The sequence below is a fragment of the Sinocyclocheilus grahami genome, unplaced genomic scaffold (genome assembly GCF_001515645.1).
Source record: "Sinocyclocheilus grahami isolate Dianchi unplaced genomic scaffold, SAMN03320097.WGS_v1.1 scaffold25.1, whole genome shotgun sequence".
Lineage (NCBI taxonomy): Eukaryota > Metazoa > Chordata > Actinopteri > Cypriniformes > Cyprinidae > Sinocyclocheilus > Sinocyclocheilus grahami.
In genome coordinates this window covers 4,763,115-4,784,425 of record NW_015505204.1, presented here as the reverse complement: position 1 = coordinate 4,784,425, position 21,311 = coordinate 4,763,115, and the positions used below count along the sequence as shown (strand labels likewise).

General features: G+C 34.5%; 1 protein-coding gene across 1 annotated transcript in view; it reads left to right on the top strand.

Annotated features, from left to right (window-relative positions):
* LOC107565250 (voltage-dependent T-type calcium channel subunit alpha-1H-like) overlaps positions 1-21,311 on the top strand; it is an 86,229-nt gene that overhangs the window by 28,852 nt on the left and 36,066 nt on the right. The window contains exons 3-4 of the mRNA XM_016250473.1: positions 14,685-14,796; positions 18,644-18,777. Of these exons, the coding sequence (XP_016105959.1) occupies positions 14,685-14,796; positions 18,644-18,777 (246 nt within the window). The remainder of the gene's footprint in view (positions 1-14,684; positions 14,797-18,643; positions 18,778-21,311) is intronic.

Below are 21,311 nucleotides of genomic sequence, written 5' to 3'. Positions count from 1 at the left end.
CCTTTAAAGGTTCGTTCTGGTTGCTGCATACCAACTGTTAAACAAATGTTGTATACAGTTGCTGCTATTATAAATATTATTACACCATTTATGCTACTATTACAATATTATCTTTAATGTAATCAATTGCAGACAGTCCAATTGTGGCAAGTAACAGGTCAATCTGATGTTGATGTTAAGTTAGACAGTTGCTGCGAGTGACATTCATCATTCTGCCTGTCAAATATCTCCAGACTAAAACTCTTGTCACGCTCCTGCATGAATATTTCCTAGGGGATATTCAGTTTTGGAGATGTTCTGTGCCCGTGATGTACCAGACTTTTGATCGACTTTCACTTTCCTCTTTGAATCTTTGTTGCATTTATTTGCACACTCGGCCAGCGGCTGGACTCACTCAGGTTATGTGCGGACGTGAAGAGCAATGTCATCTTTCGAATTCACAGTCCTTGAGCATTGGCCCTTACTCTGTCTTTACTAATGTCACCCACAAATCCCATCTAAGCCCACAGTACATGTAATCAATTGCAGACAGTCCAATTGTGGCAAGTAACAGGTCAATCTGATGTTGATGTTAAGTTAGACAGTTGCTGCGAGTGACATTCATCATTCTGCCTGTCAAATATCTCCAGACTAAAACTCTTGTCACGCTCCTGCATGAATATTTCCTAGGGGATATTCAGTTTTGGAGATGTTCTGTGCCCGTGATGTACCAGACTTTTGATCGACTTTCACTTTCCTCTTTGAATCTTTGTTGCATTTATTTGCACACTCGGCCAGCGGCTGGACTCACTCAGGTTATGTGCGGACGTGAAGAGCAATGTCATCTTTCGAAATCACAGTCCTTGAGCATTGGCCCTTACACTGTCTTTACTAATGTCACCCACAAATCCCATCTAAGCCCACAGTACACCGTTGAAGGGAAATTAGCCGAAGCCCTCCTGCATTTTAATGTTCAAATAAGGTACTGATGGATTAGCAAGCAACATTCTGTCAGAACAGTCTGTAACTGTTTTGTGTATAAAATGGGAGCTTCAGCTCTGCGATTTATACAGCCCTCATGAAAGTGACAAAGATGGATTCATAAAAGACAAACCGAATTTAGAAGGCTTCTTTTTCTTTGCCTATAGTGGTTACTCATGGACAATCCTTTATATCAATGCATCTGTGAGAAAAGCCCACCAGATTTGATCAATAGTTTCTTTATACAGTAACTTGTGACACAAAGAGCAATACAGAGGAAAGAACAAAGACAAACGAGTTCAACTTCTTCTTTAAGACAACACTGAGATGGAGAGCAAGTACATACAGTTCTTGAACACTAGCAGCAGTAAAACACCAATCACTTTTACTCCTTTTCACGCAAATTATGATTACAGGAGCAGATGATCAATCTCTTCATAAACAGACTCACTTCCACGATTCTTTGCACAATACTGCTATCACCTCGAAGTATTTTTACCTTTTACCAAAATGAATTTTTGTAAACGAATACATTTTAACATTTGCATCACATATCCATATCTGTATGCATGGCTTTTCCAATGTAGTAAACTTGCTCGGTAGCTCACCTGGTATAGCATTGCCTTTTGGATGCAGAGCTTTCAAGCACATAGTGCTTAAGCAAATACTTGTTTAACAAACTTTTTTGCGTTTATTTTTTAACTCCATCGGTCAGGTTTAGGGTAAGGTTTAGTGTAGATGGTATGTTATTTTCTAATGTGATAAAGCATTAACATTTTAGCACAACTCACTGGGGATTTGATTTTCAGAACTGACTTGATATGAACCAATGTAATAAAATGTTGGCACAGTCATGTTTATATGTTTCAGAGAAAACTGAACACACCGTTCACTGGACATTGCACTTTAAAACTGCCACAAAATACCCACAGGGACATATTTTTCATTAGCCTGGGTTGGCAATTTTAGGCTTAATGAACAGATTTAGTGAAAATATGAAAACTTTTTTTTTTTCAGTGGAACACAAAGATTTTTTTTAAAGGGGTCATATGATGTGATTTCAATTTTTCCTTTCTCTTTGGAGTGTTACAAGTGTTTCCGTCTCATGCTTGAGGTATTCGGCCAATCACAATGCACTGGATAGCTGGCCAATCAGAGCACACCTTGCTTTTTCAGACCGATGAGCTTTGTAAAAATCGACGCGTTTCAAAAAGGCGGGGCATAGAGGAGAAACAATAATGTGTTTTTTTAACTTTAAACCGCATAAACACATTTCATTACACCAAATACACAAAATTATGTTCTTTTTAGCAACATCATATGACCCCTTTAAAGAAAACCAGCTCTTTTCATAATACAAAAATGTAGTGTTTATTTTTGATTAGTTTTATTATTTCAGGAGCTTGACACCGAGTTCCTGTAGGTTCTTAAATGTCTTAATGTTTTAAATTCAGTTTTATCAAGTTGAGCAAGTTCATAAGAAGTCTTAAATATCTTAAATTGTATAAAAGAAGACTAAATTGTGATTGACCTCTTTAGGTACCCCCAAATTTAAGACCTCTTACAATGATAATTAAGACTTTTGTTACACAATTTAAGAGAAAAGCCCAATGTGACTGTTAAACTTCAAAAGGCTAACATTTCATTAAATAAATGTGAGTTTTCATGTTTCAAACTACTAAAGCGGGACTTTTGCAGGCTCGCGGTTTCAGAGCAGTTCACAATCAATGAATAATGCACATTTATGTAAGTGATTCTCTGTGATATACTGTTATGAATAATGATATGATGTTTATATTGTCATCTTGTAGATGGTTGAAAGAATGCATATTTTATCTCCATATTTTTGATTGAGCAGCTGACAGTAGTAAAGACATACATAATTTATTTTGAGATTATATAGGTTACATTTGGACACACTGTATTCATTTTATGTGTGCAGGTCTTAAAAATGTCTTAAGGTTTTATATTTTATGATATATTTAATATGACATGTTTTCTATTACAAGCCTTTTGAAGTCATATAATAGCTACAGTAGAAACTGAGCAAAATTTAACTAATTTCTCATTGAAAATTGCTCAGCTGAGGCTTACTAGCATTTGCATCCAGATACAAGAATGTCATGTCAACATCACTAATGCCTAAACAGCACTGGGCTTTCGTTTTTCTCACACACACTAAATTTCAGTGTGTTTTCATACTTTTTGGAGCTTGGCAGACGTGGTCAGTGGACCCCTGAAAAAAAACAACATATGGGTTTGGAACAACATGAGGGGGAATAAATGATGACAGAATTTTCATTTTTGGCTGAAAAATCCTAGTAATCCCACATTTCAGAGGAGATCTGAACAATGTCTCACAATGTGCTCAGATTTGTCAGGATACCAAAATCTACTATCAACATCTGTATGAACTCAAATATTTCTCTTTGAATTACTCAGAATGTGATCTAATTTATACTATCCAATGCCTAAACAGCACTGGGCTTTCGTTTTTCTCACACACACTAAATTTCAGTGTGTTTTCATACTTTTTGGAGCTTGGCAGACGTGGTCAGTGGACCCCTGAAAAAAAACAACATATGGGTTTGGAACAACATGAGGGGGAATAAATGATGACAGAATTTTCATTTTTGGCTGAAAAATCCTAGTAATCCCACATTTCAGAGGAGATCTGAACAATGTCTCACACTGTGCTCAGATTTGTCAGGATACCAAAATCTACTATCAACATCTGTATGAACTCAAATATTTCTCTTTGAATTAGAACTCAGAATGTGATCTAATTTATACTATCTACATTCATGTATAGCTACATACATAGCTGTATATTCTCTTACTGTACTGTATGTGAGAGAAACACATGAGACAAAGCTGATCCTTCAACGAAACACAACTGAGATCTTTATCATGAAGATTCTATCAGATGTTTTCCAGTGATTTGCATTGGAGAAATAGTGTGTGCGTATGTTTGTGCGCATGATGTTGTCAGCATGTCTCTCTGCTTCAGTCTCCTGCTTTAATAAACCTCCCGGAGTTCATATCTAATTGTGAGTGTGTGTGGATGACAGAAAGAGCAGCTTGTCTCTAATACTGTGTGACATTTACTCACACAATTTAATTAACTCTCCAATATCAGCCAGATTTCTCTCCCTTTTCATCTCGCACACACACACACACACACATTTGGTGTGCACATACAAAATATGTTAATTTGAACTGAGACTTGTTTGCACCATGGAAGTTTTAAAAGCCTTTAAAATGTCTCTTCCTCTGTGTTTTGGGTGCAGAGCACTTTTAGTCACATGATCACAAGCCTCCTGCATGTTTGCTGACCTACACGGCACTCAGTTACCTGCTCCTAAACGTCTGGAAAAAATTGTCGATTTAGCATGTTGGTCACGTGACCCTCTCATATCTGAAAGGAAAGTTGTTGATCAGAATGAGCTACAGTTTGTACCAGATTTAATGATGGTAGTCAAAGCATTGGCTGGCTTGTGAGACTAACAGCCTCTCTAATGGTCTAATGAGAGCGAGAGGGCACACTGTCTTGTCCAATAAGGACAGCAGAGAGTACCAACATTTCATGTGAGCTGCTGCTATGCAAGAATAATTTCTAGTACTGCAGAAAAACAGCACAGAATTGAGTGTGTACTGGATCACTTTGAACACTGGCTTCTTCAGATCACTTTATTGATTTCCTGGTTCTTTACTGCACCAATGCATATGTTTTTCTAAGTAAAGTAATCATCAAACTGCAAAACCCTTTTTTTTTAAGAATGTTTATTTTATAAGATATGTATCGATATATAAATTACACTGTCGTTTGTTTCCAGCGTTATTTTAGTATAATATATTATACTATAATATTTTGTTATTACCTTTTTATTTTACATTTTCAGTTTTCATTTTCATTTGTTTGAAATCTTATGTGCTTTTGTCATTTTTATTAGGTTTAATTTTCAAGTGTTCATTTTTTACTTTAGTTTTAGTACTTCAGCTTAAATATTTTATTTCAGTTCGTTGCCAAGTTCAGCTTTATTTCAATTAACAATAACGATTTTGAAGAGATTTAATTTTAGTACCAACATTGCCAACACTCAGCTCCTTCTGCTACTGTTCTACAGTCTCTAACGGGACATTGTGATGGAAAAATATGAGATAAGAGCAAAATTTGTATTTCAATTTCAGTTGCGTTCTCTCGTATTGTGTTCTCCTGAGAAACTCCTGAGCATTGTCTCACAAAATATGTGCGTTCTCTCGAAACAAGTATTACATTTCTAGAGAAACTTTGCATTCTTATGCAAAAATGATTGTGCTTTTGAAAAAGTATTGTGTTCCTCTGAAAAGCTTTGCATTCTCTCGCTAAAGTATCGCGCTCTCTTGTGAAACATTTGCGTTCCCTCGCAAAAGGATTGCATTCACCCAAGAAACTTTGCATTCTCTCACAAAAGTATTGTGTTCTCCTGCGAATAATATAGGTTCTCTCGCAAAAGTATTGCATTCCCTTGAGAAACATTGCTTTTCTCACAAAAGTATTGTTCCCCCAAAATCTTTGCATTCTCTCGAAAAAATATTGCATTCTCTTACGAAACATTTGCGATCTCTTGAGAAGTTTTGTGTTTGCTTAAAAAGCACTGAAAAGTAGCTTTTCCTCCCACCTGATATTATTTCCATCACAAAAGTTTTGCAAGTGATTGAGCCATTTTTTTTTCTATTATCATGTCCCTTTAGGGGCTCCATATTATTCAGATATAGAGGTAGCCAGAATCGTTAAATTTCCCTAGTAATGGTTGTACAGTACCATTTTGCTTCATGACCTGACGACAGCAAAATACTCTCTTCCACTTCTCTCTCTCTCTCGCTCATGCAGTCTGTCTGAATTATTTACTCACTGTTATTGAGAGGATTTTTTCTTACACTCGAACAACTCTGAGGAAAAAGAGCACATACATGTTCAGACATTGCATGAATGTGTGTTTCTCTGAATAAATGCAGCCGTTTTAGACCTATTTAGGTTGTTCTTTTAATTTACACTCATTATTTAAGGACCAGTTTAAAAATTGAGCACCCTCATCATTTCCTCACTCATAAGAATGTAAATTCATATCCTTCTCAGTTTCAACAATCTCTCTTTACCTTCTATTTTCAGTTGTTATACTCTCTAATGTGCTTTTGATATGATTACAAAATGTGTGTGTGGGTGTGTTCTGTGGGTATGATCGCTATCTGCTTGCCCAGTCCCATCCATCAGCCCTCTCTAGCCTGACCCCTGAGCGCCAGAGCAAGTTTGAGGGGCGTTCCTTTGTCCCCCTGTCCTCTGATGAAGGGTGCATACATGTGTGTGACGTCCGAAACCTTTGGGTCCGCATTAGGAGTGTGACTGCAATGCAGTGTGATGTATGAGAGCACAAAGTGTATGTGATATCTTGCTTTTCTGGGATTGCAAGCGAGTTTGCATCAACAAAACACTGAAGTGTGGTTAAATCCCCCCCTATGAATCGTGACTTACTGCAGCGAGGAAAGTAGTGCCATAGTAAGCACTTTTATAAACTATTGTAAGGCACACACACATTTGAAATGGCTTCACTGCGTCAGTTTGAGTTGGGTTTTTATTTGGAGGATATTTTGACAACCTCAACTCAATTTTAAAAGCAGAGGAGAATATTGTTTTGAGTTTATGGCATATCCTGTTTGTATACAGAGTCACATCTGGCAAGAGTCTATGTTGTCGAGGCATGTTACGCTAATAAAGGCATGTTATCAGTAATATAATCAAAAGTGGATTTGGATTTACTGACGGAAATGGTGGTGTTGGCAAGGCAGCATATGAATATTGAAGATTCGGGTACAGGTTTAGGTAAATTAAGTGCAGAATCAGAGCCGCTTTGCCACTGTCAGGACACTCAGCACACAGCATGTGTTCTGTCAGCCGTGGAAAAGACTCAACACACAATGCGACAGTGCCTTTTTGCTGCATATATAGGTGGCTATTAATGGTTAAATGTGCTTTTTTACTGTACTAAAGTATAAAATATATTTGCAGATATTTTAATATACGTTCACGTATTTGTTTCTCTGGAAAAACAACGCTACAGCCAGCTATTCAACTTTGAAATGTGCGTTCCGTGTCAGAATGTCTGTTTTTGTTTTGGTCTGTGTGTTTCCGCCCACTGCCAATTTACCAAGTAGTATTTTGACACCCCAGGTTGCCAGTTGTTGAAACTCACACTCTCTCCAGTATTTTGCATTTGGACTGCAGTAGCCATTTCAACCACTAGTTGTCAATATTACATATGGCACCTTTAAATATAGGGGACAATCAGACCAATCATAGTTTAGTATGCAAATAAAAATAAGCAATAAAACCAATTCCGTATGTAAACATAAGGGCAACAATAGGGATGTAACGATTAACCACGAGCCGGTTGAAAATCGATTCAAATGTGTGACGATTCAAATCGGTTGAGATGGTATAGGAGTTTATATGAATGTATGTCTGAGGGGAACTTACTGTCTTTAGAAAAGTTTAGATGGTATTTTTTCTTGCCTCTGTATAACGCATATTAAAGTTCATAAGTTCAGCGCTGCTTTGTTTACAGCGGAAACCAAGGAAATGCTTTAAGCGCTACCTGCTGGCAGAGAGTGAATCTGCATCTCGTTCAGCTCGTCTGCTGTTTCTGTTTCATGCAGATATTTTTATGTGTAGTTTCATAAAACTGAAGTCAAACCATTCTGTTTTTGCTTCAAATTTCAAAATTATACAATCTAATTTAGATTAAAAACTGCTCATGTTCCATGTATGCAGCATCTTTGTTTGGATCATGATTAAAATGCAGTGGTTGCCTCTCATTTTAAATGGAAAGCGCACAGACAAAGCCTTATTTTGTTTATATGAAGAGATTTATTTTATTTTTGTTGCTTATTTATTTGATTTGGGGCTTGTTTTAAAATTTCAATGTAGTTTTGTTATTTACATTTAAATTATATTTAAATTTTGTCATTTAGCAGACGCTTTTATCCAAAGCGACTTACAAATGAGGACAATAGAAGCAATCAAAACCAACAAAAGAGCAGTAATATGCAAGTGCTATATTAGTATATTATTATAGTGTTATATTTGAATTTCACAAAGAAATGTGCAGCATTTTGTCCAAGCAATAATAAAAGGACACATTTAATTTATAATTTGTCTTAAATCTCATTTTGTTAAAATAAAATAAATCGTGAATCGAATCGAATCGTGAAATCAAAATCGTGAATCAAATCGAATCGTGAGTTGAGTGAATCGTTACAATAAGAAAAATAAACAAACAAAATATGTATATACACATTCAAACTCATAAACACAAATGCACATTGTCTTATATATATACATTTTAAAATTATTTAACAAAAATATTTTTAACCTTCAAAAAAAGTAAAAAATGATTCTTATTCTTTAAGCTTATTATTATTTATTGTAATTATTTATTAAATCAATTATATTTAACTATTTAAATAAAGCTATTTATTTACTTATTTCTTTTGTTAAAGATATAAAGTATAATGTTGACAAAATTAAAAAAAATACCTATTGCTGAAATTATCTACAAAACTAATTTTAAATGGATTATTTAAAATTAAACCGTTTTTAATAAATTAAATATATTAAAAACATTATGAAACGGTTTAAAAGGCACAATTTTCTTTCCTGTGTTTGTGTATTTTCTATTGAAACAGGAAGTTTTAGTTTACACCACAGCCATGAACTTTAATTTGCTACTTGCTAATAATGCTAGTCAGAATGAATGCTTTTCTTGCTTTTTTGTTTTTTATCCGATTCATCGATTAATCGAAAAAATAATCGACAGATTAATCGATTATTAAAATAATCGTTAGTTGCAGCCCTAGTCAGAAGGCGGAGAGGCATTCTCATTCTAGAGGGAGTTTTATTGGACAAATGTTTGTATATGCTCCTGAGAGCAAGATGAGTCATTGGTCTGTTTTCTTGGAAAAGAACTGCTGGGTCTCATTCCACTCCCTATGTTGTAAATCAATATATCTAAACATCGGGACACCAATGACTCAGTTACTTACACAATTACCTGGTCACATATGAAAACCTCACTATAGTATTTATGGTTTATTATGCTTCATCCTTGTAACTGTTAAAGACCTCCCTTAAAACTCATCTTTGATAATCGCAATAACATATTTAAATGTTTTTTTTCCCCATGAAAATTATTTCGTAATGCCTTAAAATGTAACTCTAGTCTACACCTTACCTCATCTAGTATTTGTAATGACACTCACACCAGCTTGGACTACCTGCTCCATTTTCACTCGGTTAACTGAAGTAGTAAATGCTACACAATGACAAGTGGCAATATTATATTCGTTCAGCCATACATGTTTGAACCAGAAACTGATTCCAAAGAAGAGGAGGAAGAGTGAATTATACAAGGTCATATCAGATGATGTATCAGAATGCTAGTGCATTTTATGTTTTGCTTTCTACGATGCCAGACACATAGCGGTAATTGATAGCAGTAGCCTTTGTTTTGACTATGTTATCAAACAGCTAATAATGCATTGCTAATGTGACACATATAATGTTCCTGTTCAATATTTCAGACAGCTAATGATATGAAAAGCCTCATTACTTTTAAATACTATTATATATTTATTAACATTTTTATTTAGTTTTTACTGTTATATTTTCCGGATATAAACATTTTCATTTTAATTTTAGTTTTCAGTGTGTGTGTGTGTGTGTGTGTGTGTGTGTGTGTGCGCGCGTTTTTGTGACAAATGAGGACATCAATTTGTATAATGACAAAGGTATGACATAGGTATTACAAGGAGAAGGTGACTTTTCAGGACATTACCCCATGTCCCCCCTTTTCAAAACGCTTATAAATCACACAGAATGGAGTGTATTGAAAATCTGAAATAGCACAAAGTCTCCTGTAAGGGGTAGGTTTAGGGGTAGGGTTGGTGTAGGGCAATAGAATATACGATCTGTACAGCATAAAAACCATTACGCCTATGGGATGTCCCCACTTTTCATAAAAACAAACCTGTGTGTGTGTGTTTTAGTAGTATATGATTTTAGATTAGGTTTAGTTAACTAATAATAAAAATTACCCTGCATGGACAAAAATCCAGAAATAGTTCAGTTAAAGTGATTCAGTTAAAGTGGTTTGCACTGAATTAATTGCAAAAGTTTTATATTTGTGTTTAGTGGTTTAAAATAAACTCGTAACCAGAAAGTTTTTAGGAATATTAATACAGTGCTACCTGCCTTGTGTAAGCACTATTGTTTTAGTTCATTGGCCTTCGAACCATTACGCCTATGGGATGTCCCCACTTTTCATAAAAACAAACCTGTGTGTGTGTGTGTTTTAGTAGTATATGATTTTAGATTTAGTTTTAGTTAACTAATAATAAAAATTACCCTGCATGGACAAAAATCCAGAAATAGTTCAGTTAAAGTGATTCAGTTAAAGTGGTTTGCACTGAATTAATTGCAAAAGTTTTTAATTTGTGTTTAGTGGTTTAAAATAAACTCGTAACCAGAAAGTTTTTAGGAATATTAATACAGTGCTACCTGCCTTGTGTAAGCACTATTGTTTTAGTTCATTGGCCTTCATGGTCACAGGATTGCATTGAGTCATAAGAATCATCTGTGTGTGTGTGTGTGTGTGTGTGTGTATCCTCTTATTTTGGACTTTCAGATTGTTTTCCTATATCGCCCTGGCATGAAATGACCTTTTAAATATGTTGACTTGAAGTGCATGAAACCCACTGAGCCCTCAGCTTTTCAGCTGTCTTTTTCTTCACTTCTCATCAAAAGCCACCAAACTGTTACTAAGCAACCATAGCAACAGTTGTGTATTATGGTTTGTTGGAGTAATCAGGATAATGAGCGTACGCGGTGTGTGTATACAGTATGTGCGCTTTGTTTATGTTTGGATTCAGATGCACCTCAAGAAGATAAAAATAAGCACATTGCATGCGCTTGCGCAAACACGATCCATCCACATGCAGCGATTACACACTGTCTGCACATGCACAGTCCTAGTTTTTCCCAGAATGCACTGTCTTAGACATGTCAATAAATAATGATGCATACCAAATTTGTTTCTGGATTCATATACAGTACCATTCAATGGTGGGCTCTGCGTTTCTAATTTTTTAAAATAAGTTACTTATGCTTATGAAGTTTATTTGTTCAATAATAGTACAACAGCAATTCTGTCTAAAATAACTATTTTGTATTTTAAAGTGTAATATATTCCTGTGATGCAAAGCTGAATTTTCAGCATCATTGCTTCAGTGTCATGTGATCCTTCAGAAATCATTCTAATATGCTGATTTGCTGCTCAAGAAACATTTATGATTATTATCAATGTTAAAAACAATTGTGTGACACAATTGCATGAAAACTTCTGTGCACTATGAAGTAAGTTTTTCAGTTTGTGCTGTAGAATCCCTGGAGGAATGGGGTTATGACCATATTGCCAGAAACCAAATCAGTGTGTTTCCAGCACATTAGGCCCTGGAGATCTCAAGAAATCTCATATCTGTGTTTTCAACCTGATCGAGGAGTACATGACTTTGAATTCCACTAATTTGATGCGAGGGTGAGTTGCTAATTTTTAAATGTGTTATGACAGAGTACTCCAGGCTTTCATTTGGCATTTTGAGGCTAAAGCATATCTCTGTGTTTATATTGTGTCAGTGTTATTTAAGGCAAGACACTACAGGTGAATACACTCTTAAAAATAAAGGTTCCTAAAGGGTGTTTTTGCAGTGATGCCATAGAAGAACCATTTGTGGTTCCCCAAAGAACCTTTCAGTGAACAGTTAAAATAACCATTTTGAAGAACATTTAAAAAATCTAACGAATCTTTTTTGACTATAAAGAACCTTTTCTGCGTTTGAAAGGTTCCATGGATGTTCAAGGTTCTTCATAGAACCATTGATGCCAATAAAGAACCTTTATTTGTAAGAGTGTATACTGTAGGGTGACATTTTTAAATAATAGATGTCGCCATACTTCCCCAGTTGATTAATTACAGTACATTAAGACAATATTACGAGTTTTCTGAAATATGCAAATGAGGCATTATCTAATTAAATGTGCACCATTTTGCATACATTTTGCGAACAAAAAAAAGTCAGGTTCAAAGAATTTTTCATGCAGTTACTCTTTATCTATCTATAAATCAGAAAATATTGTCAACAGTCGGAAAAAAAACGCACTATATTTTTACGAATAAAAAGTTAAATAAATCAGGTGACTGTTATACGAACAAAATCTTCAGAATATGAAAAATTTTGTTATTTTTAGTTTTGTTATTTAACATATTTAAATTTTACAAAGAAATGTGCAGCATTTTGTCTGAGGAATAATAGGATACCCGTTTATTTTTGTCTTATATCTCATTTTGTAACAAAAAATTGTAATAAAATCTGATTATTGTGAATCGTACTGCACCATGAGTGAATCGTTACACCACTAGAATTGACCATTGCCTGAAAAAACTTTCAAGTCTTGTCTTAAGTATTATTTTTATACTATTTATTAATATTTTCAGTTTGAATAATTAAAAAAAAAATCAGTTGAAGTTTTAGTAATTTTGCTATGTGCTTTTATCATTTTTATTTATTTTATAAATATTTCTATCTAGCTTTTATTTCATTTCATTTTTAGTATTTTTAGTACTTCAGCTTTACCTAATTAGTTTCAATTATTTGCCAGTGCAACACTTTGCATTTTCTTCTGATATTTCTGATTTTTAAATTTTATATTTATGTTTAATTTTATATTTTATATATTCATCTTTTATTTCAGCTTTATTTCAAGTAGAGAAAGGGAAAACAACACTGCAGTATTGGGAAATATATTTGAAACGGTAGTTTGCTGTGCTACAAGATACACATAAATTAAAGTAAGGATAGTTCACCCAACAATGAAAATGTGGTCTTCTGCAGAACACAAAATAAATCTTTTAAACTACATAATGAAAACCTGTTTCAAAACCCTATTGGACCCCACTAACTTTCATAGTATGGCCCAAAAAAAAAGAGAGGCATGTTTCAAAATATTTTCTTTTGTGTTCTGTAGAAGAAAGAACATCATGAAGTTTACTCGCCAACTCTGGTTTGTGCATGTGCATATGAAGTGATGGCAGTACTGCTTTTGCATTTGTGAAGATTTCCATCACCTTATCCATCCCATTTCTGTTCTCTATCACCATCATCATTATCCTCAGCCAAAGTGGCATGAATGTGACCACAACAATCTTGAGGATGAGAGACGAGAGCTGGAGTTGTCTGTGTGTATTAGTGTGGGCTCTGGATAAATGTTTGATGAGGGGAACGCTGTCCCAGTTCTAGCGAGAGGGAAGTCTGCTGGAATTCCAGAAGGGTTTTGGTTAGACAGAGACCTGAGGAAACAGCAGGGGCCTGAACACGTCCCTCTCGTCTGTTAAAAGCTGCTCTGAGACTCAGATGGATATAGTCTTTAGGGTTTATAGAAGCTTTTTAAATCCTAATTGGGTTGTAAGTGAGGTGTGGTGTATCCTGATGTAAATGAGGATAATTGCAGGATTTACGGTGGTGATTGAGATGGTGTGAACAGTGTGTTTCTGTGGCAGGTTTATGATTAATGAGGTAAAGTGGTTGGTCTGATCACGGGGCCTGCGGGGCTGAGTTTGCCTTTACAGCGGCAGGTATGTGTGTAGATCAGTGCACTGTAATGTGAAAATGTAATTGCAGTTTTTAATTAGACCCATATGAAAACAAAATGGCTTTATTGCATTTTATTATGTTGTATGGTTTACGGTCACAAACAGGAATTGAGTATATTAAAAAAGATGTTTTATTAAAGCAGGCATTATGATGGCTTTTTATGCAATTCAAATTCTATTATTTCAACCTTCTTGAGAACAAAATCAATTATTAATCTACAAATACATTATTCATGCTCAGTTCCATCTATTTCACTTTTTTGTTAGCTGTATGTTAAAAAGCTTCTGTTCTGATCTATCAGTTGGTGATGGGAAAATATTGCAGCATTACTCAAAACAGGATACAGTACAGGATCATAAGTGTTATGATGCAAATTATGCAAGCATGAAAAAAATAAATAAAAGTTAAGACATTTTAGAATGATTTCTGAAGGATCATGTGACACTGAAGACTGACACTGAAGTAAAGGCTGCTGAATTTTTAAATATATTAAAATACATGTTTAATTTTTTATATAATCTTTGCTGTATTTTTCAGCAAATAAATGCAGCCTTGGAGAGCATAAGACGCTTCATTGTAAAATAAAATAAAATTACTGACCCCAAACTTTTGAACAGTAGTGTATGTTTATGTTTTGCTTTGAACAGCTAAACTGTATTAAGACACTCCATTTTACTCAAGAGTGAATGAAAAATGAAAATGAAAACATTATACAGTATTTATATAAACAGGACAGACAGAAATAAACAGGTTTTGTTTAAAGCCACTTTTCTGTTTCTTCATTGTTGGCACTATACAAAAAATGTAATAGTCAATTATTTTCATTATTTAAGAAAGATTTTACAATTTGTGCAGTCAGTTTTTTCATAGTTTGCAGAAACAGACAAATAAAATCTCTTGACTCTAGTTCTGACGCTGAAAACAAATAAGTGAAATGTGAAAGATTTCCTTGTGAGCTGTATTGACCTTAACTGGAGCTCTACGTGGTTTGAGCGAGTGAGCATGCTGGTGATTCTGCTCAACTGCGTCACGCTCGGCATGTTCCAGCCCTGCCAAGACCTGGAGTGCCACTCTGACAGGTGCAGCATCCTGCAGGTAACACACACTTACATAACACAGACACACGTGGATTGATTACCTAAAGACTTTCATCTCTGTGAGGCCTTGATTCTGCCTGTTGTTTTGATTGACTGGTTGGGGGGGAAAAAGCATTCAAAGACACAAACATATAATAAATGCAAACAGCAGCCTGAAGAGTTAGACATTTAAGCCACATTTAAAATGTTCCATTGGATTACATAAAACAAAATATCAAACTAAGTGGTATTTGCAGAAATGCACATATCAAGCAAGTGCAGTGATGGCATATTTTTGTAGGCCAACCCAGAAGTTAGCATTACTCTATGTGAGCTTGTTTCTGCCACAGGATAAAAAGGTAATTATGACTTTTTATCTCTCAATTCTGAAAAAAAGTCTAAAACATTTTTCTTTTTGTTTGTTTTTTATCCTGTGGCTGAAACAAGCTTCCATATCATCCTGGTTCGCTTGACACAAACCCAGTAGGATTTTTCCAACGGCTTTTAGATTTTTGCTCAAATTAGCTTTGTGAACAACAACGTTTCTGATTCTTTGCATTTTGTTCTTGATAATCTTCACAAATGAACACAACTTTTATGAATTTTGAAGGCTAAATACAATTGTCAGAATAAAAAGTTAAATGTAGACTATAAATGAACTACACACGGTCACATGACTTCACCAACAACACTTTCAGTCTTTATTTAAAACATTTTGGAATAGTTTGCAAGAGCATGATTATAAACACAATGAGTCTCTCTAAAAGCAGACTAGTGAGTAGAGCTGTCAACAAAACTTCGAATTTCGAATATTCGTCGAATTAAAAATAAAAATCCACATTCGAATGCAAAAACGTTGCATTCGAATTTTAGGTGTGCGTTAAGGAGGCAGCCTTATCAGCGGCGCATGAGATGCGATGACGATGTAAGTGTCGTTGCATTATAATGTTTTTGTTATCATATCCAGTTGAAGCCACTATATGTGGCGCTGCTGCGTTGTTCATTAAAAATATTGCGGAAAAAGAGAACATCTTGTTTACATCAAAACTGTACACAGAACACATTATTTCGCTCATTTTCTAGAGGGGCATCTATCACTGTTGCACTCGTGTCTCACACAAGAGAGCACGCATTTTCTAGACGGACATCTATTATTGTTGCACTCGCGTCTCGCACAAAAGAGCCGCGTGTTTAGAAAGCCATGTAAAATTAATGCAAGTTTAACTTTGAAAAAAATATATATATCGACACTTAATGGTGGGGATTTTTCCCCCATCCCACTGCATCTCATGTTTTTAAATGAAAGATGTACTCTGTGTGATTGGCTTTCCTCCCTTTGTATTAAACTATGCATACATACAATTTATAGTTGTTTAAGCAACTTAATTAATTATAACTGGTTTATAAATATTATTTTAAACTTTCGGAAGGCCAAATAAAGTGCTTTTGCTTTCGCCTAGAAACACACAGCGTCTCCCTGACATGGCTGCTTCAACACTAACTGCGGTTACTGAAACCACGCCTTCTTTCTTTGCGTGCACATTTGGGCGGCATTATGCAAATATTTCCACATAGTGAGGTAGATATGTGGGGGCGTGTTAGAACGAGCCGTTTTAGGGGGGCGTGGCAGAGTCTTAACTTTGATAAAGAATATCTCTTTGGTTTTGAGACTTTAGTCTTTGCAACTTCAGGGATCTTATCTATGCACAATCAGCTTGTAACACTCCAAAGAGAAAGGAAAACTTGAAATCACATCATATGACCCCTTTAAATTCGAATGTAATTCGAATTTTGATCATATTTAAGTACAAAATTCGAATGTAGTTTTTCAGCCATTTTGACAGCCCTACTAGTGAGTAGATGAGTTTACCTGTTCGGCGTGATGTTTAATGTCCCCGGCAAACTCTGTCCCATTTAGCCACTTGTCAGTTTGTGACTTTTTCAAGAAAAGCTTCAAAAAAATCACAAGGGGGTATTACAGATGTATTTTATGATGTAGAATAAAACGTCATAACATTTTTATGATGTAGAGTAAAATAACTGTAACTATTTATTGTACAAATCTTTCAAAATCCTATCAAGAAAAACTTCAATACAGAGCAGCGTGAAAGCGTTTATGTGCTTCTCAAATGCCAAATGCCAAAACCCACAAGCAACACCGTGAAGCATCAGCGACAGACTCTGGAAAAATATGTATCTGTAATCTCTCCAAAACAACTTGCAAATAACCTGTGGATCTGCATAATGACGGGAACATTGCTCACAACAGGCAATTTGAAGTCCGACAGAGATTGTCTTGAAATGTATTGTTGAAGTCTGTGAATTTTGTACACAAGTGCTGCTTTAAATGAGATCAATTAGGCGACGAAACCTGTGGGTACTCTGTTAGAACAGCTGTGTGAACTTGAGGGAAACCGACTTCAAACACCAGCTAATAATCACCCTGGGTAAAGTTAGTCGAAAGCAAATAATTAAAAAAATGGTTTAGAAAAGTGAAGTTTAGATCATTTATTTGCATATGCCACTTGCAGGGATATTTTGTTGTACAATTAAGACAATTGTAGGTGTCCAGAAGTCTCCAAATATGTTTTTTGGCCACATTATGTGACATGATGCATTTTCATGCATTTACTGTTCTAAATGCCAACATAGTAGAACATTAAAGCATATCTGTCAACACTCCCGTTTTTGCCAGGAGTCTTTGATTATTTCACACTCATATCCCGCCGCCCTCTCATTTTGTTATTTTTCTCCTGGGAAACTCCCATAATTTGTATGGCTCAAACCTCATTGTATGAGCAATCACATCAATATATTATTCTAAGGTTGTCCAGTTGCCAGATCTTGTATGAAATGCATCCTACTCAAACAATAGACACATCATACAAATTTCAACCATTTGTGACCTCAACCTGGCAACCTACAACCCAGTTGCGCTGTTGATATCTGCACAGGTAGTAGACGTGTGAAGTTGAGTCAAGCATCATTGGTAGAAATGGGAGGAGAAGACTCAAATGGTGCTCTGGCGAAAAAAAGCGAAATAATAGTAATAATAAATAAATAAAATGAAACATGAACAAGTCACATTTTTTTCATAATAACGTATTTATTATGTGTTTAGCCTGCCTCTGCCATTCAGCAAACATTTGTAGAAAAATAGTAGTCAGTGCTGGATAGATTACTTACAAATTGTCATCCATTATTGATTACTGATTACTAACTGTAGTTAGTAACATAATTTAGGTTACTCGTTTTAGTTAATGTAGTCTGACTGCTTTTTAGATTACTTTTAGATTATTTTTCATCTAATTTACCATTAAGCATATTGATATAAAAAAGTAAGAGAAACAAAATATATAAAAAAAATTATATTAACATCATAAAATGCATTAAATATTACATTATTCCAGGGTTTCCCAAACAATGCTTAATGTGAGAACTGCAGTGGGTTTGTGAGTCGATAAAAATCGAATAATTAATTAAATCATAAAATGTAAAATAAACAAAAATTGTAAAGACTTTTTTTTATTTGACTTGTTTACCCACATGTCAATGTGACCATTAACCTTAACATTACTTAATATTTGGAATCTGATTACGTAATCCAGACTACATATAATCAGTTACTACCCAGATCTGGGTAGTTAATTTAAACAATAGAATTGAAACAATTCTATTTAAATTGTTTCTTTAATTTTTTCTACAGGAAATGTTTTTTGCTTTTAGACTAATTGAACAAATCAGGTTTAAAGAGGAAACTTTTTTAATTAGACCAGTATTAAAATGCACTTTAAATGAAATGACAGCTGTTTCACTTTTCTTATTGTAATGTATCCATGAGCGCTGTGTGGTTCTTCTCTCCACAGGCCTTTGATGATTTTATCTTTGCATTCTTTGCTGTGGAGATGGTGGTTAAAATGTTGGCCTTGGGCATATTTGGTCCGAAATGTTACCTTGGCGACACCTGGAACCGCCTTGACCTCTTTATCGTCATGGCTGGGTGAGTGACAAATCAGTCAACTATTAGTGTGCGATTCCTAGAATTTGACGAGTCATTAAACTCTTAACTATTACAGTGTGTGTGTGTGTGTGTGTTTGTTTAATGTCAAATCCAGTTTTAATGTCAGGTCAAGTTCTAATGTCAAATCGATGTGTCACAGCTAAGCTCATGAATGACAATTACCACCAGGCAAGTGTCTCTGTGTCTGTCTGTATCGTGTCTCTCTTGTCATTTGTGCTGTCACTGACACAGTGATTTTGTAGTTTTCCTCTCTGTCCAAAAAATCAGTTCAAGTGCCTGATGATCACTCATTAAAACTCATTAAAACGGTAATGTGCTCGTGTGTGAGTGAGGAAGTAGCACGGTGGTCATTAATTCGGACAAAGGTAACACATTTCTGGTGTACTGGTGTTTCCATTAGGCTTCTAAACTTCTTAACCAAATAGTTTCCCTTAGTCTTCCTATCAGTCAGGTGAAAAGTATGGCTAAAACAGCACTAAACCAACACTAACTATTATAAATGTGACCCTTGACCACAAAACCAGTCTTAAATCGCTGGGGTATATTTGTAGCAATAGCCAAAAAATACATTGTATGGGTCAAAATTATAGATTTTTTTTTATGCCAAAAATCTTTAGGATATTAAGTAAAGATCATGTTCCATGAAGATATTTTGTAAATTTCCTACCGTAAATATATTAAAACTTAATTTTTGATTAGTAATATGCATTGCTAAGAACTTCATTTGGACAATTTTAAAGGCGATTTTCTCAATATTTTGAATTTTTTTTGCACCCTCAGATTCCAGATTTTCAAATAGTTGTATCTCAACCAATTATTGTCCTATCCTAACAAACCGTACATCAATGGAAAGATTATTTATCCAGCTTTCAGATGATGTACAAATCTCAATTTTGAAAAATTGACACTTGTGACTGGTTTTGTGGTCCGAGGTCACAAATAGCATAGACATCCACTTTTCCCTTTTCAGTGGGGAGAACATATAATTATTCTAAATCAATTTAGTGACTTTAAATATGCTCATGCTGCTGTGTTGTGTCATTTAGGGATCTTGTCGCACAGCTTGTGAGTTCGAGAGCAGTAAGAAATAGATATTTTAATGCAGTCTCTGTGTAGAAAACATGATGTTTGATTGTGAAACATTAAATTGTGAAAACTAATGTGTGAAACAATTTAAACTGTCCAGTGTTTTATGCTTTTGAACTTTCGATTCATCAAAACATCCTGAAAAAAAGTATCACAATATTAAACTGCACAACTATTTTAAAAATGTAATAATAAGAAGAAATATTTCTTGAGTAACAAATCGGCATATTAGAATGATTTCTGAAGTATCATATCACACTGAGGGCTGGAGTAATGTTGCTGAAAATTCAACTTTGCATCAAGGAATAAATTAAATGTGTATAGTCTTACATATAAATTAAATTGATTTCACATCTTAATTAAAATATCAGAATATTAATGGTCTGCCTGTTCATTTTTTATTAATATGATTTTTAATAATATACTGATCTTGTCGCACAGCTTGTGAGTTCGAGAGCAGTAAGAAATAGATATTTTAATGCAGTCTCTGTGTAGAAAACATGATGTTTGATTGTGAAACATTAAATTGTGAAAACTAATGTGTGAAACAATTTAAACTGTCCAGTGTTTTATGCTTTTGAACTTTCGATTCATCAAAACATCCTGAAAAAAAGTATCACAATATTAAACTGCACAACTATTTTAAAAATGTAATAATAAGAAGAAATATTTCTTGAGTAACAAATCGGCATATTAGAATAATTTCTGAAGTATCATATCACACTGAGGGCTGGAGTAATGTTGCTGAAAATTCAACTTTGCATCAAGGAATAAATTAAATGTGTATAGTCTTACATATAAATTAAATTGATTTCACATCTTAATTAAAATATCAGAATATTAATGGTCTGCCTGTTAATTTTTTATGAATATGATTTTTAATAATATACTATAAATTGTGTACATTGAATGCCATCAAATGGTTGAAAAATTATATTATATTATATTATGTTATTATATACTGAATGTCATTATAAAATATATATATTATGTTATTATTCTACGTTATTATTCTATATACAGTGGGGCAAAAAAGTATTTAGTCAGCCACCAATTGTGCAAGTTCTCCCACTTAAAAAGATGAGAGAGGCCTGTAATTTTCATTATAGGTATACCTCAACTATGAGAGACAAAATGAGAAAAAAACAACAAAACATTACTGCTCTAGAGGAGATCTGCATGGAGGAATGGGCCAAAATACCAGCAACAGTGTGTGAAAACCTTGTGAAGACTTACAGAAAACGTTTGACCTCTGTCATTGCCAACAAAGGGTATATAACAGAGTATTGAGATGAAATTTTGTTATTGACCAAATACTTATTTTCCACCATAATTTGCAAATAAATTCTTTAAAAATCCTACAATGTGATTTTCTGGATTTTTTTTTCTTCTCATTTTGTCTCTCATAGTTGAGGTATACCTATGAT